Below are 27,935 nucleotides of genomic sequence, written 5' to 3'. Positions count from 1 at the left end.
CCTGCATTGGCAGGCGGGCTCCTAACCACCGCGCCACCAGGGAAGTCCCTTTCATGTGTCCTTTGTTTTAAACTCTTAAGAAGGAATAATTTGTAAAATGGTTTCCCAATGTAGTATGTAATCATGAGCAATTTGCTTTGTAGGAAGCAGGGAATGGAGTTAAAGCAATCCTAATCACTTACACATGCAGAAGCCGTCACTTCTGTAAGGTGTGTAATTAGCAGCCAGAGCGTGTTCTGGGAAAATGTGATTGTTTAAGCAGGGGGCGCAGCTAGGGGGCTACCCAGATTGGGGCTCTCCCACTGAGGTCATTAGCCCAGCTTGGGCTCTGCAGTCACTTGTTAAGGCTGATTGTATGTCTGGACACAAAGCAAGTGGCCGACTGAGCCCACAAGCCCATCTTGTGCAAACAAGGTGTGACCATTGAAAAAACTGGATCCTTCTTACTTTGTGATTACGAATTTTCTTTTCCAGCTGAGTCTAGTGGTTCTCAGCTTGGTCTGCACGTTAGAATCACAAGGGATACTGCACTAATCTTGACGTTCAAGCTGCACCTAGACCAAATAAATCAGCCTCTCTCGGGCAGCACGGTTTTTAAAAGCTCCTCAGGTGGTTCTAGTGCATTGCCGAGTTTGAACACCGGTGCTCAACGAGTGCTTCTCAAACGTTAGCTGCATCAGAACCACCTGGAGGGCTTGTCAAAACCCAAGCCCAGAGAGATTCAGTAAGTGTGGAGAAAGGGTGTCCAATACTTTGCACTTTTCGTGTTTATTCTAATAATACTGTCAATGCTCAAAACAATGAATTCCTTTCGGTATCAGAGTAGGTAACTTTTTGTTTTTGCACATATGACAGGCATTGTGCTAAATGTTTTAGTCATTAGCTAATGTAATCATTTTCACAAGGCTGCTTCATTCTCATCCTTCAGGTCTCAGAAAAGGTGCCAGGGGCTTCCCTGGTGGTGCAGTGGTTGAGAATCTGCCTGCCAATGCAGGGGACACGGGCTTGAACCCTGGTCTGGGAAGATCCCACATGCCGTGGAGCAACTGGGCCCGTGAGCCACAACTACTGAGCCTGTGCGTCTGGAGCCTGTGCTCCGCAACAAGAGAGGCCGCGATAGTGAGAGGCCCGCGCACCGCGATGAAGAGTGGCCCCCGCTTGCCGCAACTAGAGAAAGCCCTCGCACAGAAAGGAAGACCCAACACAGCTAAAAATAATAAATAAATAAATTTAACAACAACAACAAAAAAGGTGCCAGACCTGAGAAGCCTTTCATCTCTTCTTTAGAAAGGCACCTGTTATCACATCACGTGGTTTGTTTCCTCCTGGGTCCTAAACACAGTCTGTTCTCTTATTTCCTCTCTTCTAGTTGCAAGGAAGCTCCGAGATGGCAGAAACCTACCTGTCTTCCTCACTTAGTGCCCACCGTGCGGCAAGCACTCCACAGACCCTTGCTGAATGAATGAATCCACAGAGCAACCCTGGGGAAAAGGTACTATTATGGTCTACATTTCACAGACCAGGACATAGAGATACTAAAAGAAACCTGTCCAAGATCACAGTGGAGGAACTGAGATTCAAACTGTGCCCTAACTAGAGCTGGGCTCTCAAACCACTGTAAGAACTGATCATCAGTCTTAAATATCAGCCTTCCTTCCCAGCAATAAACTGAATTACTTAGAGTCAACTATATCTGCCTTTCTGCCGCTTAATTCAAAGCTATTTTTTTCCAAATAACAATAAAAATCCAGAACTGAAACCCATGTGCTCAAACTGTAGAAACAGTGGCAATTTCTTTCCCACTTAAAAAATGTACTGTCCGTAACAGAAACCTTACAAAGTTCTGAAGTGGGTTAAAGATTTCTACCTCATATAAAAATCACATTGTAACTTTTTTTTTAAAGATCAAGAATTTTTTAAAAAATATTTTATTTATTTATTTATGGATCAAGAATTTTTTTTTAAAGATCAAGAATTTTTTTAAAAAAAATATTTTATTTATTTATTTATTTATTTATTTATGGCTGTGTTGGGTCTTCGTTTCCGTGCGAGGGCTTTCTCCAGTTGCGGCAAGAGGGGGCCACTCTTCATCACGGTGCGCGGGCCTCTCACTATCGCGGCCTCTCTTGTTGCGGAGCACAGGCTCCAGACGCACAGGCTCAGTAATTGTGGCTCACGGGCCCAGTCGCTCCGCGGCATGTGGGATCTTCCCAGACCAGGGCTCGAACCCATGTCCCCTGCATTGGCAGGCAGATTCTCAACCACTGCGCCACCAGGGAAGCCCACATTATAACCTTTTAATACATAATGTTGGTATTTAGGGGAAGAAAAACTACATGAAAACAAATGGATGTAAATAATCTGGCTTTATTTAGCATGCCAATACAATTTATTCTGGTAATAAATTAATACGTAGTTATCAAAAATGTTGGGTGCTTTCCAATAAAAAGGTTTCTGACTGTGTACACTAAAGTATATGCAGACTCCTTTGACATGGAGTTACTGAAGAATGGAGTGTCTTTCTCTGTAATTCATCTTCAGACCGTGTTTAGTTTAAAAAGGTTTCAATTACCATTCCAGCTCCTGCAAACTATGAAGGCTGAAATTATAGTACTGAGTTTAGAAATACCCTGATCCAGTCTCCTAATTGTACGGATGAGGAATCCACTGGCCTTGCCAAAGATTACAAAGCTAGCAAGAGACAGAGCCTGGATTACAACTCAGTCCTCAGAGGGGCTCTGAAATGTCTGTGAAGCTAAACAAGGCATATACACCACACTGAACTCGAGTCATATTTGCAAGACCCTGGTTTTACTTTCTGCTTAACACAGGATTAAATCCTGATGTGTTCTTTTGCGGTTAACAGATTTAGCAACTCAGGTGCTTTGGAAATGAAATCATTCCCGTTATCAGATTATCACCGATCGCCAGTGCCGTTGACTTTTCTCCTGGGACGTTAGGACTTGGGCAACTTTTCTTCCTGCTCTTCTACGCTCACAGTAGAAGTGACATCAGGGATGTCTGTTCTTGTTTGAAATTCATCATCAGTTATCGGTATCTACAAAACCATCAGATCTGAGTAAGGGACAGTTCGTTTCTCTCTGTAGCTCATCCCCACCGGTCAGCACACACCCTGCTCTGTTCACCTGAGCCGTCACTCGTTCCAAAGCAACTGTGGATTACTTCTGGGGTGTCAGTGTCCCAAATAGCGATGAGATTTCTCAACACATCAATGTGCCGTATGCTTCACATAATGTACCAAGCAGTTCTGGCATACAGTTTTTGGGGATTTATGTCTCAGCTTAATGGCTTCACATAGCCATGCTGTTGGCAGGGGAAAAAAGGCCACTGGCCTGTTTTAATTTAAACCCCCAATGAGTGTGCTGCACATTTATCAGTTAGTAATGAAATGCTCACACACTGGCAAGCTATTTTTCTCTCTAATTGCAGAAGCCATTCACAGAGCAACCCACCAGACATAGGTGAGTTTAACTTTATGTACACATAGCAGAGGTGTGTATATAAAGGGAATTTTGGAATTTCCGTGCAAGTGGTTCTATTTCTTGTTATTCTCAGGGCTGTAGCAAAGGAAGACCGATAGCCTATCTTTGTATGTTTCTTTTTCTCCAGGGCAAGAGTGAATGTCTGATGTGGCTGCAGCTTATAGAGGCTTATTAGATGTGCCTTCAGGGGCATATCTAATTGGAACAGGCATCTCGTTTTTAAGTTCCTCCTCAGCAAATACAAGAGTTGCTGTCGAAGCTTTACCTTTTAGGACTAGTAACTCGATTTGGTGGTAATGCTGAAAGCAGGTCCGCTAGCCATGAAGACTTGACATTAACCCCTACCTAGAGTGAAATTTCGTTAGCCTTATCTAAAAACAAATACACACACAAGAACCCAGATACAGAAATGTTACTTGCTCTGTTCTCACAAGACCACTCGAGCAGTTAATTTACTAAAAGTAGGCATATTTTTCTCCTCTCCTTCTGCTACCAATTTCACTTTCTTTGGCTGTTTTTCTTTTTATCTCGTCCTGATTTTCAAGGAACATGCAGAATATTGATAAGGAAATTCCATATTCTTTGACCATTTCACTTTTTGACTTTTCTTCTTAACTCACTAATTTTTAACTCTGGAAAAATTGTGAGCTCAGTATATTTTCTCTCTAACACCATGACCAGAACCCAGTGTGTGAAGTATAATGGAAATGACATGCTTAACAGAACACAGACATCTGACTCATGGCCAGCTCTTGAAAACTGGCCTGGCCAACTGAAGGTACAGTTCCAACCGACTAAAAGCAACTGATTTCCTTCAGTTTAGAACAGCAGAGCTGATGTCAAACTACAAAGAAAGGGCTGATTTTAATAATCTTAATAACCAACTAAAAAATAAAATCTTTTTTTAAATTAAAGAATCCTAATGACTTTGAGGTAGATGAAGCTGTTGTCAGATAATGAAGTAATTAGGTGTAAGATACAAAAATAACAAAACTGAGCAAAAGAAAGCACTGATTTGAAATTATCTTCTTTTAAGTTCGGATGGAAAATTAAGAGCCCATCCAATTCAAAGTTCTAGGCACAAAATCCGGGTATGTCATGTGGTGGACTTGCTTCTTCAACTGGAGATGAACTTGGCAGCTGATGGAAAGAATCCACACTCTATGGAACAGCAAACTACAAAATGACTGTCCCCATGAAGAAGCCAGTGACTTTGCATTTTTCCCATTTGGCTCACTCCCCAAAGTTCAGGCTTTGGAATCCTAAAGTCTTCTTCAGCATTTAACTAGCTCTTTGTTGGTGGAAGGGGCCGAGACTGTCTCTCCACACATAAACTGATCCTAAGACAGAACAAGAAATTATATTAATCACGGAGTGTCTGTGTCACAGATGCATCAATGGTAAACTCATTTTGTTACAGGATCAATCCAGCTCTGTTAATCTAAGTTTTTCCTTTGCTCTATCACTTCATTCTTGTTCAGTGAGTCAATGCCAGCACCAGAATCATAATCTTAAAAGTGTATCAGTTTTTAGTCCTGAATTCATATTTAATGCACCTTATCTTATAAACAAACATGTCCCTCGTCACTACAGCGCACCCACTTCTCAGAAATCACATTTATAAAACAGACGTCGCACCTTTTAAGTTTCTGTATTAATTACTATTTGCACTACTACTTCTCCACTTCAATATTTGGTCACTCAAATACCTGCTCTCTTCAAAGTAATTACTTTTTTCAACTAAACGGATAGCTCTTTATGTTTCCCAACATAGATAATCTGCAAATTAGCTATTTTGTAAATGAAAGTTCAATCTCTGATGATTTAGCCTGGCTTACGCCAGCCAGCCCAGGAAACCTCTGTCTCCCAGGTTACCCCTCATCTCCTGCAGTCTGATCCCCGTAAGGATCAGCCTGTATTCCATCCCTATCGATCTCTGACTCCTGCCCAGCACGTGGAGCCCTCCCACTGTGTTCTTTGGAGTTTATGCTCCATATTCTTTAAAATGGCCATGTGCCTTCTTGCTCTAACACAAGGTTCTCAAGGGGTAGCGGGGAGGAGGCATTGCTTTTGTCTCTGGGGATATTTGGCAATGTGTGGAGACATTCTGGGTTGACATACTGCGGGGTGCTACTGGCATCTAATGGGTAGAGGTCAGGGATGCTACTAAACAGCCTACAGTACGTGATCACCCGATTTAAAATTGCAATCTCTTCTCATACCAGCACTCCTGCTCACCCTTACCCTGTTTTCTTTTTGTTCCAGAACACATTTAAATGCAAGAATAAATCAGTAAACCTCTTAAGTGTAGTCTAAATTATAGCCTGCTTATGTCATGAGGCTAAGTGCCTTGTTCCCCCACCTTGCCTATACTCATTTTAGAGTTCATCCTTAAGAATGTTAAGCTCTGCTATATGACAATTATATCTCAAAAACAACAACAACAAAAACAAAAAACAAAACCCAGAAAAAAGAATGTTAAGCTTCTTACTTATGATGTTAAGATTCCATTCAAAGTACTGACCAAAAGTTGGGGTGGAGGTGGGCATTTATTTTGTTTTCTATTGTCAATATCCTTGGGTGAAAACAGCAGGACAACTAAAGACTAAAATGAAAATTTTAAAATTGCAACTATGACTTACATCTCAAACAAGATAATGCAGAGTTCAATGTATAAGCCAGGTAAGAGATACTATACAAATGTTCCCTCAAAATAAGTCCAAGAGCTCTAAACAATTTTAATTACTTACTAAATAAGGGAGGAATAAAGACTGTTAATTAAATAATCTTTATAATTATTTTCCTCTATTTAATAAGTAATCATACTATTCACTAGATACAGAACAGTTTTTATTGCCTTCTCCAAAGCTAAAAGAGTTAATCAATTTGAGCTTTTAAAATTTTAATTTACTACACAGCTGCTTATTAATGGTTTTTAAAATTTGTTTTAAAAAACATAGCATTTACCTAACACAAGATTAGAAAACATTCTACACCTACCTATCACAGGCAGACTACTCTAGGTCCCTGCAACCCTCCCCCCACCTTTTAAAATCTGACTCCTTACTTTGTCATAAATCACTTTTATAATGAGAGAGCAGCTAGGGCACGTTGCCACGTCTTCCCCATTCTCCAAATCTTCCTATAACAAAATCGAACACCGCATGGTCAGCACAGTCTTCTCTTGGCGACCTCCTTCTCCCAAACCCTCCCACCTCTGTGGGCAAGCTCCTTTGAGGCTGACCTCCCCACAAGGCACGTGAGGACCAAAAGCATCTTCCAAGAGAAATGCCAGCCCCACTCTTCCCTGGAAGCGTCACTTGGGATAAACACCCAGGAGGGTGAGTCAAGGTTCAGTCGCCTCAAAACCCCTGGGAACACAAAAACACATACCTTCCTCCAAAGGAGTATCCCAGGAAGTGGAAGCTTAAGTTGGGGAGGATGGCGCCATCCACACCCTCCCCTCCCCGCTCCGGCCCGACTAAAGGCCAAAACTAAGTGCCCGCCGACAGCGCAGAGTATCAACTTTGGGGGGATTCAGAAACGGATAAAAAAGGGCGTGGATAACTGTGAGCCGTGTGGATCGGCGGCAGGAACTCGGCAAAGCGAAAGCGCGCCTGCTCCGAGGAGTCGCCGGGCGGGGCTCCGAGGAGTCGCCGGGAGGGACCCCGAGTTACCTTGGTGATACAGAAGTTATCTCCACACGGGCAGGGATAGAAGTACGTCTCCGAGTCCTCGTCATATTGGAAGTCCTCGATCTCCACCTCGTCGTGAAACACCGCCATCGTTACTGCGGCCAGCAGAGGCCTGTCACCTCCACCGTCCGACCCAGGCCGGGGCCGGTCCAACTTCTAGAGCACCGGCCCAGCCGGGCGTCGTAGCCGTGCACCGGCGCAGGAATGACCGCTTCCGGCTCAGAGACATTGACGTAACTCAGGGTTTCAGGCCAAATGGGTGACCGGGTAGCGGTCACCATGGAGATGGAGGAGCTAGGGGGAGGAGACACGGGCGGACGGCTGTGGCTGCCCCGCGAGGTCGCGCCCCGCCCCGCCCATCGGACGGCAGCGACCAATAATATGTGGGGTTCGTCCGCGCCGCTGCTGCGTCACGTGGGGGAACACCGGAAGCTCTCCGGCGCCGGGGGCGGAGCTTGTCCCTACTCTGCGAGCTGAGTCCCAGAGGCGGTGGCGGCCTGGAGGTACCTTGTTGAGGGGGTTGTTACCTGCCTCACGTCCGCGGGCCTTAGAGAGGCCTTAACTAGACCCCGCAGAGGGCGGCGGCCGGCCTAGGTAGCGTCGACCCTGCCCCTCGGCGACGCTGCGGAAAAGCGGGCGCGCTTTGTGAGTCTGAGGCGGCGGCGGGAACTGCTCAGACTCCGGAACGTCCCTCCCTGCCTCCCCGGTGACTGACGAAAAGCTCCCTTGGAATAGTGATTTCACCGAGTGACCGTGAGCTCTGGGCGACGCGTAGCTTGTAGTTCTGGCTGCACTCGGCTATTCAGGTACATCCCCGCCTCTTCCTCACCCTAGATTGTCTTCAAATGCCCTAAATTGTGTTGTCGAAAGGACCAAGCAAGATCTGTTACGCAGGTTGAGTTCTAGTCCTGTGTTTGCCAAGCATGTATTGATAATATTATATGACTACGATCAGGTGTTTCGCTAAGTATAATTCTTCAATCAACCCTGGGTCTTTAGATGTTATTCCATATTATTAATCTGTAAACTGAGATACAGAGAGTCAGGTATCTTGACCAAAATCACACAACTAGGAAATGAAGAGCCTGTCTGTCCCCAAGCCTGTGAACAAATTACTTAACTTGCATGAACCACAGTTTCTTCTTTGTAAAAGAAATGGCATCAGCATGCAGAGTTACTACCATGAGGCCTTTGTATACCTTAATGGGAAATGTAAATAAAACGTGATTTGTCTCGAAAGCAGCACTAGTGCCTGTCTTGGTAAAACGGGGTTTCATGGGAGTATTTCTCCATTACTAGGCATTTATTCAAATCTTGGTAGAGAAGGAATGCAGTGAGAAAACCACTATTTAGAAGCAGATCTGAGCTCAGAAGATGACCGTTGGGAACTAACTCTGGGGGCTGGACATTTACATTCTTTGGGCCTTATTTCCTCTTCTGACTAAAAGAGGGTTGGCTTAGAGATGATTTACAAGATTCCTTTCAGATCCAACATTCTATTTTGCGTGGAAGTTATGAGTTTTACTTGGTTCAGCAATCACATATACGATATTCAGTTTATATTTATATAATACATATGCATAATATACACATGTACACATCCTTATGCTTATTTATGTACACGTGCTCCGACGTTTGCATGAAGTTACCAATTTTGTGCACGCTGAAGTTCCACCTGGTTTAGCCCTTTTAAAGCTTGAAAACCTAAAGGCAGAGGAATCTTTGGGAGAAAATTTAGAAGTTATGTTAAAGGGATTTGTAGAAGATTACTTCAGAGGCTTCACCAACATTCTATTTTGCCTAATTGGAGATCTACCCAGGAGTTAGGAAACATTTGCTAAACTTGTTGAGGGTTAACTGGGATGGTTCTGCTCTGAGCAAAGGAGAAAGCCCACATAGCTCAGAGCCCACATAGCTCAGAGGCTGCTCCCTGAATCTTTGCAGACACGGATACTTCCCAGGTAGCCTCTTGGAGACAGGAGGCCAGAGAGTCTCCAGTGTTTATTCTGTAGTCCCAGTGATCATTTTGAGGTTGGGAACTTTCTTTAGTTCTTCAGTGCTTCTGAGCATAAGTACCTACAAAATAAAGGTGAGCCATTTTTGAATGTACAGAAATGGGTGCAGTCATATTTGGTTCATGGAACTATAAATTGGTAGACCTTTTAGAAAACAGTTTGGATCTGTCAAAAACAATTTGCTGGGGAATCTTAAAATCTGAGGTTTGTAATCCTAAAAGTTTCAGGAGTCGTTGGGTAATTTTTCTTTATAATTTCCTTGTAATTTTCCAACTTTTCTTTGAGTGTGTATTACCTCAAATGGAAAAAGAAAAATGAATGAACCACTTATTAATAGTAATTGACACTGTGTGCCAGGCCCTGTACCAAATGGTTTACATGCATCATGTCATTGAAACAGCCCAGTGAGGTCTAGGTATCATTAATCCCATCTTCAACATTGGGAAACCTGAGCTTTAGGGGCTTAGGTTTAGGAACTAACCAAAAGGGGCAAAGCTGGTAAGTGACATTAAGCTATGGTGATCACTCAGACCTGTCTGACCCCAGAAACTAGGCTCTTAATTACCTTCAGTGCCATCTGTGATATGATGTGCCTGAAGCAGAGCTAGATTAAACAGACAGCCCTGGCACTCTGTAGACTGCTGAGATTTTCTGCTAGAGCAGTGCTGGTTCCCTTGAGGCCTAGATCTGGGGGTCTCCTTGGCCTTCCATACCACTTTCAGCCTGCCGTCTGTTGCCATATCTCTTCTCTGGCCAGAGGTGGTTCCCCATATCGTTCTGCCAGTTTGAGTTCATCCTGTGCTGAGGAAAGTAAAACTGTAGCCAATCCTGTGAGGCATTATTTTATGCCACCCAGCATTTTTTAATAAAACATCACAGTGACTACTAAACTTTACATTTATTCCTAAAAGGGAATAGACATTTTATAATATAATGAGATATCTTTGGACTCTGAGAGCGTGACAAAAGCAAGTTTACTAGTTGCTATACAGTCATTTGAGATCACAAATTTATGGTTTAAAAATAATTTTTTTTAATTGTAACACTGCTGATTTGGAAAATAACAGTGACCAAAATTCTTAGCGTGAGATTGAATTTAGAACTAGATCACACTTATGTCATAGCAGCTGTTTTTTATGAGTGCTGTTGTAGATCAGGCTAAGGAATTGTTTATTGGCAATATCAACCCACTGCCTCTCTAGATTGTTTGGCAGGGATAACGTATTTGGGTTGATTTTTAGTGACACTCCTGCTTGCCAGGTATTTCCCTGGACGTTTATTCCTTTCAGCAATCTAGTGAGGTAGTGTTGTCATTCCCATTTATAAATGGGAAGAGGTGAGTGGCCTAAGGTCAGAAAGCAGAAAGGAGTCAGATCTGAGCCCAGTTCCGCTGATTGTGAGTCGAGCACTCTGTTATAACTTGTATTCCACTTGGGTGCCCTCACCAATGCCGGGGTCCCCTGTGCTTGCTCGCTGGCTCCTAGGATTATAAATCAGCAGGTGCCATGCTACCTCTGTGCGTTTATCTCAAATGCATTCATGCTCTTCGAGGCATTCTTGGTTTTTCTTTCTCGCTCTGCTTGCTCACACCTCATCCAGTCTATCAGCAAGTGATAGGGCTCTAATTCCAAAATCTATTCCATGTTCATCTGCTTCTGTCTGAGTTTTATCCGATCTACGCTTAGCCTGGTGCCTTCTAACTGAACTTCCTGCTTCACCTCTTGCCCCTCTGTGATCTGTCCTTTACAGGGCAGCCTGAGTGATCCTTTAATGTAAATTAGATCACCTCCCTCCCCTGGTTTATTTAAACCCTTCAGTTGTTGCCCATCGCCTTTAGAAGGAAGTCCACACCCTTCCTGTGGCCTGCTGTGACCTGGCACGTGTCTCCCTGCTTGACCTCATCTCCTGTCACTGTCCTGGGCTCACTGCTCTCCAGTCACACTGGCTGTGCTTCCTCTACCGCACCAGGCTTGTTTCTGTGATGGGGCCTCGCCCCAGTGCTCTGCACGTAACGCCTGCTTGGCTGCCTCTTCCCCCTCATTCGGGTCTCAGCTCTGATGCCTCTTGAGAGAGACCTTTCCTGATATTCCCCCACCTACCCCGTCACTCTTATTTCCTTTATCACACTCACTGTAATCTGTGTCTTGTTAATTATCTGTTTATTATTATCTGTTGTAGACATTGTGATAAAAGCCTCACGATGGCAAAGGCCTTGTGTCTGGTTGTTTATTGTGTCTCCACAACCTAAAATAGTGCCTGGTGCCTCAGTAATTGTTAAAGAATTTGAATGTAGTTATTGAACAGAAACTAGTATCATTCATTTTAAATCTTAATCTGTTGCTTGCAGTTCATTGCTTAAATGGATATCTGTTTTATTTAGCATTTATGATACTTTTCTCTGTTTTAAAAATAAAATAACTTTTTGGTGAGATAAGGCCCATGAGGATACAAATATTGATGGAATATTCTTTCTTGTATGGTTTTGAAAATTACTTAATATGTTAATTTTATATAGTTAATTAATACATTGAATATATAAAAAACCATTGGACATAAATTTCAAAATATGAGTAGTTTTTTTCTTTTTTTTGTATTTCTTTTAATTTTTTGAATGTGACTTTGTTTTTTAAAAAAATTTTTATTGAAGTATAGTTGATTTGCAGTGTTGGTTAGTTTCAGGTGTATAGCACAGCGATTCATTTATACATACATAAGTATATATGTTCTTCAGATTTTCCTCCCTTACAGGTAATTACAAAATATTGAGTATAGTTCCCTGTGCTATACAGTAGGTCATTGTTGGTTATCTATTTTATATATAGTAGTGTGTATATGTTAATCCCAAACATGTATTCCTCCCCTTCTTTCCCCTTTGGTAACCATAAGTTCATTTTCTATGTCTGTGTGTCTGTTTCTCTTTCATAGATAAGTTCATTTGTATCATATTTTGGATTCCACATATAAGTGATATCATGTGGTTATTTGTCTTTCTTTGTCTGACTTCACTTGGTGTGAAAATCTCTAGGTCCATCCATGTTGCTGCAAATGGCATTATTTCATTCTTTTTTATGGCTGAGTAATATTCCATTGTATATATATACCACATCTTTATCCATTCATCTGTCAATGGCCACTTAAGTTGCTTCCATGTCTTGGCTATTGTAAATAGTGCTGCAGTGAACATTGGGGTGCATGTATCTTTTCGAATTATGGTTTTCTCTGGATATATGTCCAGGAGTTGGATTGTAGGATCATATGGTAGCTTTATTTTTAGTTTTTTAAGGAACGTCCATACTGTTCTACATAGAGGCTGCACCAGTTTACATTCCCACCAACAGGGTAGGAGGGTTCCTTTTTCTCCACACCCTTTCCAGCATTTATTATTTGTAGACTTTTTGATAATGGCCATTCTGACTAGTGTAAGGTGATACATCATTTTAGTTTTGATTTGCATTTCTCGAATAATTAGCAATGCTGAGCATCTTTTCATGTGTCTTTGGCCGTCTGTATGTCTTTGGAGAAATGTCTATTTAGATCTTCTGTCCATTCTTTGATTGGGTTGTTTGATTTTTTGATATTGCGCTGTATGAGCCGTTTGTATATTTTGGAGATGAACCCCTTGTTGGTTGCATCGTTTGCAAATTTTTTATTCCATTCGGTAGGTTGTCTTTTCGTTTTGTTCATGGTTTCCCCTGCTGTGCAAAAGCTTTTAAGTTTAATTAGGTCCCATTTGTTTGTTTTTATTTCCGTTACTCTAGGACAGCGGCCCCAACCTTTTTGGCACCAGGGACCGGTTTCGTGGACGACAATTTTTCCACAGACCGGGGTGGGGTGGGGGGGATGGTTTCAGGATGATTCAAGCGCATTACATTTATTGTGCACTTTATTTCTATTATTATTACATCGTAATATATAATGAAATAATTATACAACTCACGGTAATGCAGAATCAGTGGGAGCCCTGAGCTTGTTTTCCTGCAACTAGATGGTCCCATCTGGGGGTGATGGGAGGCAGGGGACACCTGAAGTGTGTGGCTTATGTCCACTCTACTCTGTGATCTCGTTTTGGTTGCTGTCCCTGCAGAAAACCGTGCTTCACGAGGATAGGATGTTGGAAAGGGAAGCAGGCTTTTCAGTGCTTTTGTGGCGATCTCAGAATATCCCGCCTTGACTTTAATCCAGAATGTATGGAGATTTGAAGTTGACTCAAACGTACTTTTAAGGCCACCATCATTTGTGATCTCAAGCAGTTGATTCTCTTCTAGCACGGACAAAGTCGATTCACCTGGCTTATTCACAAATGGGTCACGGATCCATACCTTCCCAGTTCAGGGGTCTTTTGTGGTTGGGAAGTAATGCTCAGACTCTTGAAAGCTGAGATAGGTGATCATGCACTAGCTGGGAGAAAGAAGGCCCTGGCTTAGTCTCTTTCAAAATCTCTGCTAATGTTTGAAACATGTCAAAATTCCCAATGTTGGGCTTCCCTGGTGGCGCAGTGGTTGAGAATCCGCCTGCCAACGCAGGGGACACGGGTTCGAGCCCTGGTCCGGGAAGATCCCACATGCCGCGGAGCAACTGGGCCCGTGAGCCACGATTACTGAGCCTGCGCGTCTGGAGCCTGTGCTCCGCGACAGTGAGAAGCCCACGCACCGCGATGAAGAGTGGCCCCCGCTTGCCGCAACTAGAGAAAGCCCTTGCACAGAAACAAACACCCAACACAGCCAAAAATAAATAAATAAATAATTAATTAAAAAAAAATTCCCAATGTTCACTTGTCATCCCCATAATTCCAGTTTGGCTTTGAATGCAGCCACTTTATCTGCCAACTTGAACACAGTTGTCGTTCTCCTGTGAAGTGACAGATTGAGTTCGCTGAGCAGGTTGAATATGTCACACAAGTAAGCAAGTTTTGTGACCCATTCTGTGTCACTGAAATGTAGTGCCAGTGGTGACTGTTTTTCTAAAAGAAATCTCTGGAGCGGCTCTTGTAACTCAGATACTCTGGCCAGTGATCTACCTTTAGAAAGCCATCTCACGTCTGTGTATAAGAGAAGACGTGTATGCTCTGTGTCCATCTCCTCACAGAGCTGCACAAACAGATGTGAGTTAAGGGCATGTACTTTAATGTGGTTGATAATTTTAATCACATCCTGCAAAACGTTAAGTTCAGCTGACATTTTTCGGCTAACCAGCCTTTCTCTACGGATGACACAGTGCGTAGACTCACATTCATAAGCGACCTCTTTGACCCAAGTAGTGAAACCAGAAAGCTGTCCAGTTGTGGCAGGTGCTCCGTCTGCACATATACTGATACAAAATGACCAATTCAGGGCTTCCCTGGTGGTGCAGTGGTTAAGAATCCGCCTGCCAATGCAGGGGACACGGGTTCAAGCCCTAGTCCGGGAAGATCCCACATGCCCATGTACCACAACTACTGAGCCTGTGATCTAGAGCCTGCGAGCCACAACTACTGAGCCCGTGTGCCACCACTACTGAAGCCTGTGTGCCTAGAGCCCGTTCTCCACAGCAAGAGAAGCCACCACAATGAGAAGCCCATGCACTGCAACGAAGAGTAGCCCCCACTCGCCACAACTAGAGAAAGCCCGCGCACAGCAATGAAGACCCAATGCAGCCAAAAGTAAATAAATTAATTAATTTTAAAAAAATGACCAATTCAGTTTTCCTGATATGTCCTGATAAGTCCAAAGAGTTGAATAGTTCTGCAGCTGTGGTGTTGGTTGGCAACAAAAGTGTGCATAACTTATCCTCATGCACATCCTTCTGAAAAATATATTGCACAAAAAACAAGCGTTGTTGCCTTATTGTCAACATCAGTAGACTCGTCAACGTGGATTGCATACCACGGTGACTCATTAATCCTCTCGAACAATTGTCTCTCAGTATCCTCTGCTGCTATTTCATCAGTTCGTCTAGTTACGGTGCTAGCTGCAAGAGGAACACATGCCACCTTTTGAACTGCAGCCTCTCCTAAAAGTTCACGACAGATGTCCTTAGCAGCAGGCAGGATCAGCTCTTCACCAATAGTAAAGGGCTTCGTAGCTTTAGCAGTGTGGTTGGGCACTAAGAATGATGCTCTCAGTGCAGACACATTTGATGAAGTGGTGGCCTTCAATAATTGCTTCTGTTCTTCGTGTTCATGTTTTTTTCTTTTGAAAAACTCCAAAGGTTTGTCTTTTAATGCAGGGTGCTTGGTCTCCATGTGGCGAAGCAGTTGAAGGTTTCATGGCTTTGTTGGATAGCTGGTTGCCACATATTATACAAAGCAGGCTTGGAGAATGTGAATAACCTGTTGCAATGAACCCGTAATTATGTAAGACTCTTGGTATTTTCTTTTAAATCCAGCTTTCTTTCTGTTGGCAGTCTTAGAGTCTTCTGCTGTCTCATCATTGGGTCTTTCCCCATTTTCAAAGAAGCTCTCCAGCGATGTTTGTTTTTTATGCATTTTGGCTAGGGTTAGCTTGTGGGCTTACCAAAACTCTGACTGAGACAAGTGCGCAGTGCGGGAAAGAAGCACAATGGAAGTGGTAAATAAAATAATGGGTGGGCCACGCATGGACTAAATAAGTGTCGGATTCTGACTCAAAGCCTGCCACTAGATGCAGCTGTACAATTGAAGTACAGCAACTCACTTGCCACTATAAAGCCTGCCACCAGATGCAGCTTAATTGTCACTTGCCACTCACTGATAGGGTGTTGATATGAGTCCACAAGCAGTTGATTTATTATGGTCTCTGTGCAGTCAAACCTCTCTGCTAATGATGATCTGTATTTGCAGCCGCTCCCCAGCACTAGCATCACCGCCTCAGCTCCACCTCAGAGCATCAGGCATTAGATTCTCATAAGGAGCATGCAGCTTAGATCCCTTGCGTGCATAGTTCACAGTAGGGTTTGTGCTCCTATGAGAATCTAATGCTGCTGCTGATCTGACAGGAGGCGGAGCTCAGGTGGTAATGTGAGCGATGGGGAGCGGCTGTAAATACGGATGAAGCTTCGCTCACTTGCCCGCTGCTCACCTCCTGCTGTGCGACCCGGTTCCCCCTTGCTGTGTGACCCGGGGTTGGGGACCCGTGCTCTAGGAGACAGATCCAAAAAGATATAGCTGCAATTTATGTCAAAGAGTGTCCTGCTTATGTTTTCCTTTAGGAGTTTTATGGTACCTGGTCTTACATTTAGGTCTTTAATCCATTTTGAATTTATTTTTGTGCATGGTGTTAGAGAACGTTCTAATTTCATTCTTTTACATGTAGCTGTCCAGTTTTCCCAGCACTACTTATTGAAGAGACTGTCTTTTCTCCATTGTATATTCCTGCCTCCTTTGTCATAGGTTAATTGAGCATAGGTGCGTGGGTTTATTTCTGGGCTTTCTATCCTGTTCCATTGATCTACATGTCTGTTTTTGTGCCAGTACCATACTGTTTTGATGACCATAGCTTTGTAGTATAGTCTGAAGTCAGGGAGCCTGATTCCTCCAGCTCCGTTTTTCTTTCTCAAGATTGCTTTGGCTTTTGTATTTCCATACAGATTTTAAAATTTTTTGTTCTAGTTCTGTGCAAAATGCCATTGGTAATTTGATAAGGATTGCATTGAATCTGTAGATAGCCTTGGGTAATATAGTCATTTTGACAATATTGATTTTTCCAATCCAAGAACATGATGTATCTTTCCATCTGTTTGTGTCATCTTTGATTTCTTTCATTAGCATCTTATAGTTTTTGGAGTACAGGTCTTTTATCTCCTTAGGTAGTTTTATTGCTAGGTGTTTTTTTTTTTTTTTTGATGTGATGTTAAATGGGATTGTTTCCTTAATTTCTCTTTCTGATCTTTTGTTGCTAGTGTATAGAAATGCAACGAATTTCTGTGTATAATTTTGTATCCTGCGACTTTACCAAATTCATTGATGAGCTCTAGTAGTTTTTTGGTAGCATCTTCAGGATTTTATATATATAGTGTCATAATTATCTGTTGCTTGCAGTTCACTGTTTAAATGGATATATGTTTTATTTAGCATTTATGATACTTTTCTCTGTTTTAGAAATAAAATAACTTTGGTGAGGTAAGGCCCATGAGGATACAAACATTGATGGAATATTCTTTTTTGTATGGTTTTGAAAATTACTTAATATATGTTAATTTTCCATAGTTAATTAATACTTACAATGAATATGTAAAACCATTGGACATATTTCAAAATATGGGTAGGTTTTTTTTCTTTAAATACCTATTGCTTTGGAAGGCACATTGAACACAATTTGATGAAATACCCTTTATTTACCAGTAGGTGGTGCTCTTGGTCATGGTTACTATTGTTACAAAACAAGATTTTAGAATTTTAAAGAGAACAGCTTTTAAAAATTAACATTTCTTTGTTTTCCAGTTCAGTTGAGCAGTAGACCGTTCAAACAGCATAATCACTAAAATATGTGTCTTAGATGAGGACAACTTATTGTAGTTGTCCAAACACATTTGTAGTTGTCCAAAACATTGAGCAGAACAGGGTGTCTGTATGTACCTACATATCAGTTAAATTTTATCAGGGAAGTTGACCCCAAGTGACATGTAACTATATCATTCCAGCCATTGAGCTGGTTGTTCATGGGGTGGATACCCTAAGCAGCAGGAGTTAGAGACAGGCCAAGGAAGATGAAAGAGAGAAGCAGCAAGACAATCAGACAAGAAAAGTGGAAACAGGAGGAGGAATGAATGGAAAGGGGGTCTTTGAGAGTCGGCTTGCTCTGCGGTGATGCTTGCTGATTGCAATGAGCCTTTCCTTTTGCCACTAAGAGACAGTGCTTTTTAATTTTCCCAGACATCGTTCTTATATGTTGTCTCTGCCATTGCAGGAACTTTGTGAGAATTTCAGTATATGGAAACACTGTCTGTGTTCCAACCGGTGTATATTCCAAAGGTCTCAGTGTAAATGCAGGACCAGAATATTGCATGTCAGTCAGTCAGCCAGCCATACTCTTAATGACTCCTGAACTCTCATGGACTTCTAAAGTAAGTTTTGCCTTCTTTCTTTCAATGATTTATGTGCCATTTTTGGTTTAGTACATTCAAAGGAGAAAAACTACGTGTAGTAGTCTTACATGAGGTGAAAGAGGCCTTATACTTATTTCATTTACTAGAGAGAAAAATAGCGAGTAGCATGTTTATCCACAGTGATGCTGCATGGCAAGAAGTAGATCTTTTACTTGTCTAAAGACTAGTTATGAAACAGTGGCTTTTTGATATGATTTGGTTATAACTGAATAAATTACATGTAACTGACATCACTTTTCAATTTATTTACTTTTATTTATTTCTTGTCTCTGTCTTTTAAATGTAGACTCCCTAAGGTCTTTGTTTTGTTCATGTTTGTATCCCCAGGACCTGCCATGTGATGGGCTTTAATAAATATTTCTCAAATGAAGGACTAAATCAATGAATGTGGAGTAGGAATGCAGCACACCTCACTTGAATATTTTTCTAACACTGTATTTGTTACAATTAATTTATGTAGTACCTTCCAAAGAGCTCAGGAAATAGAGTGTTCACATACATTTTAATTTATTTTCAAGCCAACTAAGATAGTAAAGGACAGATATATATGGCAATATAACGTGTTAAAAGTGGCCATCTTAGGCAAAGAAATATTTAAAAATTGGCAGAGGAAAACAGAGTGATAGGAAGCAAAAAAAACGTATCATTTGACTTCCAATCAGTGCTTTCCCTGATAGGCCAGTAGTTTTTAGAATTTGAAATGTTGGAGAATCTTTCTGGCTTTTTTTTTTAACTTGTTATTGAAGTGTAACATATAAACAGAAGTACATAAATCCTAAGAGAACTGCTTCATTGAATTTTTAAGACTTGATTTTTTTTTTAGAGCAGTTTTGGGTTCACAGCAAAACTGAGGGCTAGTAGAGGGATTCCCCATACACTCCCTGCCCCTCACACGTGCACAGCCTCCCCCATCATCCACATCCCCCACCAGAGTGGGACAGTTGTTATAAGTGATGAACCTGCACTGATACATCATAATCACCCCAAGTCTAACACCACGGCTCACCCTTGGTTGTATGTTCTGTGGATTTGGACATACGTTTAATGACATTTGTCATTATGGTACCATGCAGAGTATTTTTACTGCCCCAAAATTCCTCTGTGATTTGATGAATTTTTTTCAAAATGAAAATACCCATGCAATCAGCATTCATATTAAGAAACGACATTGTCATTGGCACCTCACCAGGAGTAATTACTAACTTGATTTCTAACTGCGTAGATTCTTTTTTTCTGTTTTTGTACTCTGTATGACTGACTTCTTTGAGTTTGGCTTCTTTCATTCTTTTCATTTACTGTGATATTTGTGATACTCACCTATGTTACTGCATGTAGTTGGAGTTTGTTTATTCTCATTGCCGTGAACCTCAGAAAATTTGTCTGCCCCTTTCACTTTATCTAACAAGATATATTAAAGACTTATGTGGTGCTCTGGGCAGAATATAATTATTAGGCAGTTATAAAATCTACTGTCCTCTTCTGTAATAGCAGAAGATTAGTCCCATGAGTTTGGTCAGAGATTTTGGAAACTAATAGAGAACACGAATATTTAACAACACCAATAATTACATACATATGTACTGTGGAGATAGTTCAATCAGTTGTATGTAGTAGCATTAATTTTGTCAGGGTGAAGTTAATTGCTTTGCTGTTATATCAGCTCATAATATCAGCAACAAAAATCCAAACTCTTCTTCACTGGCCCCTAAGATAGTCTGATATTTCCCTACTTTTCCTTAAAATATTTTAACTTTCAGTTTGTTGTTTCCCAGGAAGCACCATGGCTGTCATGATTCCTGCGTTGCTGCGAGGCTTTGTGGGGGCCATCTGCGCTCAGGCTGCTTTGAGGAGACTGACACCCAGCGCTTTGCGCCACCTTACTCTAAGCAGGTGAGTTGTCACCTTCAGTGTCATTTGAGGTTGATTTTCAAAAAGACCTGACCTGCTGATGATCATGGGAGGCATATCGTAACGTCTTGCTTACATGTGCATGCTATCAGTGGATCGTTAAGCTTTAGTTAGATGTGCAGATTTTCATGGGCCCCTTTCTGGGATCCATGATGTTATATTGTATTGTGGATAGTCATGCTGTTGCTTTCCAGCTACAGGTATGACAGGTATTGGATAGTATGACAGGTATTGGATAGTCACAATAATTACTAGTGTAATTAATTTTCAGGAGGATAATACTTAATAACCTAATTTTACTTTCTATTTAAGCGTAATGAAATCCAAAAGGAAAACTGATCACTTGGAGAGAACTGCAGATGTCGTTCGCCGGGAGGTTTGTATCTTGGGCCAGGGCAGGTTCTCCTCGCTGGCAGTTTGCGCGCAGTTAGGACTGGCTTACTCAGAGCTTGATGAGCTTGATCATCATTACTCATTACTCATGAGCTTGATCCCTGTGAAGACAGTCAGGGCAAGTTTGTTATTTTTCTCTTCAGAACTTTTCTGAACAGAGCGTATGACAACTGATTTGAAAAGATAACAGCAAAATACTCAAATTGTTCCGTTTAAACTTGGAATGGATGGATTTTTTTTTTTAATAAATTTATTTATTTATTTATTTATTTTTGGCTGTGTTGGGTCTTTGTTTCAGCACGTGGGCTTTCTCTAGTTGTAGTGAGCGGGGGCTACACTTCATTGCGGTGCGCGGGCTTCTCATTGCGGTGGCTTCTCTTGTTGCGGAGCACAGGCTCTAGGCTCGTGGGCTTCAGTAGTTGTGGCACGTGGGCTCAGTAGTTGTGGCTCGTGGGCTTTAGAGTGTGGGCTCAGTAGTTGTGGCACACAGGCTTAGTTGCTCCGTGGCATGTGGGATCTTCCCGGACCAGGGATTGAACCCGTGTCCCTGAATTGGCAGGCAGATTCTTAACTACTGCACCACCAGGGAAGTCCTGATGGATTTGTTTTTGATGAAGGGAGTGTAGCAGCAATGGAGGGAACTATCCTCACAGGCATAAGGTTTAAGGTTCTATTTTAGCGATAGAACTTCTTTTAGAGCCTACATTTTATGAGCAGCTTGCTTTTTCTTTCTTTTTTTTTTTTTTTGGCACCATGTCTCAAAGTCCTTGTTCTTATCCCTGCTTTAGAACAACTTCCTATTTCATCAAAAGGGAGAAAGCACTAACATCTGAGAAAGGAAGGTGGACGAGCTCTTGTTACCCTTCCCACGTGCAGATATTTTCCTCCATATTCAGACCATAGAAGGGCTAATCCACCAACCCGAAGGGGTGTCGAGGGCTGGGAAATAAAGGATCCTCACCCTTGAGCTCCGTGAGTAACCCCATTTTCTTTTAAAACCATCAGTTGGATATTTGATTTTGCTTTTGAATGATTCTTCACGAATTTGGAAATACTTAGCTTAGTTTTGTAAGTGTATTTAAACTAACAGTTAAAAAACTATTTCATATAAGGAAGGATTATACACTTCTACAAACATGGTCAGAAATTGCATTGTCGCAGTAGTTTAATTTTTAGTGTTAATAATAGAATATACTTTAATGTAAAAGAGTATTATTTAGGCCCCACCCTCAAGCTTATTCTACTTTCAGAAAATTGCTTTGGGACCAAGAGTGGTGTGTTTGTGGATTCAGCTTTAAGCCAATGTGTTTTTGAGGAGTTTATGTAAAGTAGTTCAGCATAATAGATTTATGACTGTGTGAGAAAATATGCTTTTCCCGCTGATGATAAATCTGAAAACGCTTTTTTTTGGTTTTTTCAACACGCAAAAGTGCTGACTCTGTAAAAGTGAGATTTGTTAGAATTTTTTTTAAAAAAGTGAAACCTTTCCAGCTTTGAAGAAAAAGCAGTTTATTTAACAGGTTTGGACTATACTCTCTTCTGTTGTATTTTGAGGCAGGTAGAATTATGAGTCGGGTTTGGCAAACTTTTCATAAGGAGCCAGATAGTGAGTATTTTAGGCTTCCAGGGCCACCCTGTCTCAGTTACAACTACAAAACTCTGCCTTTATAGTGTGAAGATAGCCCTAGACAACATGTAAACAGATTGTTGTGGCTGCGTTCCAATAAGACGGCATTCACCAGAACACTCAGATTTGGCCTGTGGGTCGATTGTAATTTGCCAATTCCTGAATTCAAATTTTACAGGACAGAATTTCCGAGACTTCTGAGAGGTTATTTTGAGCCAAGTTTAAGAAAACTGCACAGAAAGTTAATGTAAACTCCAGTAGTGTGATTGAACAGTTGAGAGTTGTAATGCCTGGAAGTCAGAGATTACAGGGTAATTCCAGCCGTGGTATCAGCTAGGCGGGAGATTTTCCAGTTGCAGCTCCCCTCCTTCTCTGTTTCTCATTTCTGCTCCTCCACCACACAGAATGAGAGTGGGATGCTGCGGGGGAGCTGGATAAGCCAGGTGGTGTCTGGAACCACGACCTTAGTGGTGTAAGGTCATCAGGGGCTCACCTGCATCCCTCCAGAGTGCAACTCCTAGCCATGGAACAGGCGCTCAGCTTGGACTTGTGGAAACGACCAGCACCTGTGGTCAGGCCGGACCGCCTTCTCCTCTCTTGTCTGCAGACCCTGCCTTCCCTTTGTACGGCTAGCATACTGCACAGAACTCCCCACACGTCATTTGCCCTTCAGTTCCAGCCTGTGAGGCAGCCTAAGGATAGCTTGGCATCTCCATGTTACAGCAGAGGCAGCAGAGCCTGGGGCCAGAGGGAAGCTCCAGGTCTCTGATTCCTAGGCCAGAGGACCCTGCTGCTTCCTGGACTGGGTCCAGAATGGAGCACTCACCCGCCCGGAAGTGTCCTTTCCTTACTAGGCCTGGGGTTCCCTCTGGAGAATTTACTGAATGACCATATTATGATATTAATACCTCTTACTTGGGGCTGTAACTGTAAGCTGTCTGGAGTCCTGCTGATGAGGGAAACTGAGCTCTGAACTGAATGACATTTGACTGTGATGCTGTGGCAGGACTTACAAAACTATGTTGAATAAAAATGGCAAGAGTGGACATCCTTGTCTTGTTGCTGATCTTAGAGGAAATGCTTTTAGTTTTTCACTGTTGAGTATGTTTGCTGTGGGTTTGTCGTATATGGCCTTTATTATGTTGAGGTAGATTCCCTCTATGCCCACTTTCTGGAGAGTATTTTATCATAAATGGATGTTGAATTTTATCAAAAGCTTTATCTGCATCTAATGAGATGATCATATGGTTTTTATTCTTCAGTTTGTTAATGTGGTGTATCACACTGTTTGCTGTGCTGATATTGAAAAATCCTTGCATCCCTGGGATAAATCCCACTTGGTCATGGTGTATGATCCTTTTAATATATTGTTGGATTTGGTTTGCTAGTATTTTGTTGAGGATTTCTGCATCTCTGTTCATCAGTGATATTGACCTGTAATTTTCTTTTCTTGTGGTATCTTTGTCTGGTTTTGGTAGCAGAGTGATGGTGGCTTCATAGAATGAGTTTGGAAGTGTTTCTTCCTCTGCAGTTTTTTGGAATAGTTTCAGAAGGATAGATGTTAATGCTTCCCTATCTTAATTTAATTTAATTTAATTTTTTTATTGGCATATAATTGCTTTACAGTGTTGTGTTAGTTTCTGCTGTACAGTGAAGTGAATCAGATATATGTATACATATATCCCCTCCCTCTTGGACCTCTTCTCTAAATGTTTGATAGAATTCGCCTGTGAAGCCATCTGGTCCTGGACTTTTGTGTTCTGGAGTTTTTAAATCATAGATTCAATTTCAGTACTTGTAATTGATCTGTTCGTATTTTCTATTTCTTTCTGTTTCAGTCTTGGGAGATTGTACCTTTTTAAGAATTTGTCCATTTCTTCTAGGTTGTCCATTTTATTGGCATGTAGTTGCTTGTAGTAGTCTCTTGTGATCCTTTGTATTTCTGTGGTGTCTGTTGTAAATTCTCCTTTTTCGTTTCAAATTTTATTGATTTGGGCCCTCTCCCTTTTTTTCTTGATGTGTCTTGCTAAAAGTTTATCAATTTTGTTTATCTTTTCAAAGAAGCAGCTTTTAATTTCATTGATCTTTTCTGTTTTCTTCATCTCTATTTCATTTATTTCTGCTCTGCTCTTTATGATTTCTTTCCTTCTTGGGGTTTTGTTCTTCTTTCTCTAGTTGCTTTAGGTGTAAGGTTAGGTTGTTTGAGACTTTTCTTGTTTCCTGAGGGAAGCTTGTATTGCTATAAACTTCCCTTTTAGAATGGCTTTTGCTGTGTCCCACAGGTTTTGGATCATCGTGTTTTTGTTTTCATTTGTGTTTAGGTATTTTTTGATTTCCTCTTTGATTTCTTTGGTGATCTATTGGTTGTTTAGTAGCATATTGTTTAGCCTCCACATGTTTGTGTTTTTTGCAGTTTTTTCTTGTTGATTTCTAATCTCATAGCATTGTGGTTGGAAAAGATACTTGATATGATTTCAGTTTTCTTAAATTTACTGAGGCTTGCCTTGTGGCCCAGCATGTGATCTGTCCTGGAGAAGGTTCCATGTGCACTTGAAAAGAATGTGTATTCTGCTGCTTTCAGATGGAATGCTCTGTAAATATCAGTTAAGTCCGTCAGGTCTAATGTGTCATTTAAGGCCTGTGTTCCCTTATTGATTTTCTGTCTGGTTGATCTGTCCATTGATGTAAGTGGGGTGTTAAAGTCCCCCACTATTATTATGTGACTGTCAATTTCTTTTATGTCTGTTAACATTTGCCTTATATATTGAGGTGCTCGTGTGTTGGGTGCATATATATTTACAGTTGTTATATCTTCTTCTTGGATTGATCCCTTGATCATTATGTAGTGTATTTCTTTGTCTCTTGTAACAGTCTTTATTTAAAAGTATATTTTGTCTGATATGAGTATTGCTACTCCAGCTGTCTTTCGATTTCCATTCGCATGGAATACCTTTCTCCATCCCCTCACTTTCAGTCTGTATGTGTCTCTAGATCTGAAGTGGGTCTCTTGTAGACAGCATATATATGGGCCTTGTTTCTGTATCCATTCAGCCAGTCTGTGTCTTTTGGTTGGAGCATTTAATGTGTTTACATTTAAGGTAATTATCCATATGTATGTTCTTATTGCCATTTTATTAATTTTGGATTTGTTTTTTTAGGTCTTTTTTCTTCCTTTCCTCTTTTGTTCTCTTCTCGTGTGATTGATTATCTTTTGTGTTGTTCTTGGATTCCTTTTTCTTTTTCGTGTGTATATCTATTACAGATTTTTCATTTGTGGTTACCATGAGGTTTTGATATAGCAGTCTATATATATACATGATTGTTTTCAATTGCTGGTCTCTTAATTTCAAGTGCATTTCAAATATCCTGCCCTTGTACTCTCCTCCTCTCATGATTACTGGTTTTAATACCATATTTGTGTGTGGATGATTTTCTACTTTTACTATATGTTTGCCTTTACTGGTGAGCTTTCTTTCCCCTTTCGTAATTTTCTTGTTTCTAGTTGTGGCCTTTTCTTTTCCACTTGGAGAAATTCCTGCAGTATTGGTTATAAAGCTGGTTTGGTGGTGCTGAATTCTTTTAGCTTTTACTTGTTTGTAAACTTTTGATTTCTCCATCAGATCTGATGAGAGCCTTGCTGGGTAGCGTATTCTTGGTTGTAGGTTTTTCCCTTTCATCACTTTAAATATATTACATCACTCCCTTCTGGCCTGCGGAGTTTCTGCTGAAAGATCAGCTGATAGTCTTATGGGGATTCCCTTGTATGTTATTTGTTGCTTTTCCCTTATTGCTTTTAATATTTTCTCTTTGTATTTAATTTTTGTCAGTTTGGTTACTGTGTGTCTAGGTATGTTCCTCCTTGGGATTAATACTTTTTAAATTGTACTAGTGTACTTCTTTTAGAAGCCTATGCCTTATCCTACAAATGCCTTATGTGTATTGTTGCCTGTTGTTTACAAAGCCCTCGATTAGACAATAAGTTGTTACTTGATTCTCACAGCCACCCTGGTGCTTATCCCCATTTCAAAGATGAGGAAATTAAGGTTTCAGAGATTTAGATAGGATGACCCTGCTTTCTGTTTGCCTGGGGTAGCCCTGGCTTATGACTCTTCCTCTGGTACAATTGTCAGTAGCACCCCCTTTCACTCTCACAAGGGCCCTGTTTTGGGTGATAAATTACATTGTTGGCCTAAGTTTAAGGGACTTGTTCAAGTAAATGGAGAACTCAGCCCTTGAACTCAGATCTTTATCAAATTGGTCTTTCTTTCTAATATAGGAGAGGATTGTGACACTTGATTTAGACAAAGTTCAATTGAGCAACAAAATGGGAGGTAAATGTCACACAGCCTTATCTCTGTTCCAGATCAAAACTTCACTTAGTGTTACTGGGCATAACAAACGGGGGAGTTACTGCTGTCACAATAAAACCAAATGACTGGGCTCCTGGGTCAGAGACATTTGGGGATCCTATGAGTCCCATTGCTGGTTATTGAGTGCTGAGAATCTGCTTGACTTTGGGTTTTGCTGAGGCTTGGATTTGAGTGGAATAGGCTGCTTAGTTGGAGAGCTGGATCGTGTTCTGAGTTTAACTCTTACACTTCTCTGCTAGTCATCACCTGTACATTTGGGGAAGATTGTGTGCTGGAGCGGCCTTCTTCAAGTTGGGAGGTCGGGGGGGGGGCATCTTTTTAATATGGAATGTTTCCCAGCAGTTGAACAGCTAATTTGCTTCAACTGATGGTCAGAGAACCTTTTAGAGATTATCCAGATTGAGATGAACAGTACTTGGCATTCACGGCACTGTCAGCTCTGACAGAGCAGAGAGTGGTGGGGAGACCTCAGGCACCTGCCACCTCGAGGCAGCTGGGGGCTTGTGGGGGGTCTGGGCCCAAGTCTCTTGGAGAATCTCCCAGGGGGGTGCAGTCTGATGGCCCTGGCAGCTGGACTCCAGCTCCTCAGGTACCCAGCACCCTGCTGTGAGTGGAGGCCTACGAAGAGGGAAGCCACTGTAGCCACAGTACCTGGCATAGTGCTGACATGACATAGGCACTCAGTACCTGTTTCATTGAGTAGAATAAATAAGTGTTACTCCCACTGTGGACAAAGAATGTCGCCTGCCCATTTCAGTAAACAAAGGATATTGGGGCCATTAAGCCATCAGCCACTGTAGCCACCACCCGCCATGGTGCACCCTGAGGGGATTCAGGATGGAGAAAAGCAGGATACTGGCCCTAGATAGCCAAGGTGCATATCAAAGGAATGATTTCAATAAGCTCAGACTCTTGCATCTTCCCATACATAGAGAAGCACTAAATTCATTAACTTGAGGTGTCTGGTTTTTCTTTAATTAGCAGTAATCTTTTGATGGTCGATTACCTGGGTTTTTTTCTTTTTTGCAGAAACTCCTATATGTCCTGGCTCCTCCCTTACCTCTTTGGAACAGTATCTCATAGCTATCTGAGAGGCTGTATCCTAGACTTAAGTCCTCAGTTAGTCCATGGAATAAAGCATAATTCTCAACTTTTAGGTTGTGTATTTTTTTTCACTCGACACCTCTTCTGTGGCTGGTTACCTGTACTGCCTTGGATGAGTCCCTTTGTAAAGTAGGGACAGTGATGATATGCAGATAAGGCCTGTGAAAATGAGAACTTGCCTCACCTGCTACTTCTTAACTAGACCCAGAACTTAACTTGTTAGTGTCTAAAATGTCTAGTGTCATTGCTTTTCACCGACA

The 27,935-nt window shown here is 41.6% G+C and overlaps 2 protein-coding genes across 4 annotated transcripts in view; one reads left to right on the top strand and one right to left on the bottom strand.

The window, feature by feature from the left end:
- Positions 1–2,347: 2,347 nt before the first annotated feature.
- On the bottom strand, positions 2,348–7,495 carry DPH3 (diphthamide biosynthesis 3). 2 transcript variants are annotated; one of them, XM_082459362.1, is made up of 3 exons: positions 7,181–7,449; positions 6,571–6,645; positions 2,348–4,843 (listed from the first exon to the last, which is right to left on the bottom strand). In XM_082459362.1, exons 1-3 carry the CDS (start codon positions 7,286–7,288, stop codon positions 4,778–4,780), a joined length of 249 nt encoding a protein of 82 aa, XP_082315488.1. In that variant the 5' UTR covers positions 7,289–7,449; the 3' UTR covers positions 2,348–4,777. The 2 variants fall into 2 exon arrangements, with proteins under 2 accessions (XP_082315488.1, XP_082315489.1); XM_082459363.1 differs by lacking the exon at positions 6,571–6,645 and having other exon boundaries at positions 7,181–7,495.
- A 153-nt stretch (positions 7,496–7,648) lies between these two features.
- OXNAD1 (oxidoreductase NAD binding domain containing 1) overlaps positions 7,649–27,935 on the top strand; it is a 55,983-nt gene continuing 35,696 nt past the window's right edge. The window contains exons 1-4 of one of the 2 annotated variants that reach the window (XM_082459345.1): positions 7,649–8,004; positions 18,075–18,231; positions 20,046–20,163; positions 20,494–20,557. In XM_082459345.1, the coding sequence (XP_082315471.1) occupies positions 20,054–20,163; positions 20,494–20,557 (174 nt within the window). In that variant the 5' untranslated portion in view covers positions 7,649–8,004; positions 18,075–18,231; positions 20,046–20,053. The remainder of the gene's footprint in view (positions 8,005–18,074; positions 18,232–20,045; positions 20,164–20,493; positions 20,558–27,935) is intronic. The other variant, XM_082459346.1, reaches the window with a different exon arrangement.

This window comes from Balaenoptera physalus (genome assembly GCF_965194825.1).
Source record: "Balaenoptera physalus genome assembly, chromosome: 4".
In the NCBI taxonomy this organism is placed as follows: Eukaryota; Metazoa; Chordata; class Mammalia; order Artiodactyla; family Balaenopteridae; genus Balaenoptera; species Balaenoptera physalus.
Note: the sequence above shows the minus strand (reverse complement) of the source record. Positions and strands in the feature narration are given on the sequence as shown.

What these genes read in the sequence shown, in the direction of transcription:
- DPH3 (XM_082459362.1), bottom strand. Translation starts at nt 7,288, where the DNA reads ATGGCGGTGTTTCACGACGAGGTGGAGATCGAGGACTTCCAATATGAC. An exon ending in ATAACTTCTGTATCACCAAG is followed by an intron (nt 6,646 to 7,180) that starts GTAACTCGGGGT and finishes ATTTTGTTATAG; the next exon opens with GAAGATTTGGAGAATGGGGA. An exon ending in TAAAAGTGATTTATGACAAA is followed by an intron (nt 4,844 to 6,570) that starts GTAAGGAGTCAG and finishes GTTCTGTCTTAG; the next exon opens with GATCAGTTTATGTGTGGAGA.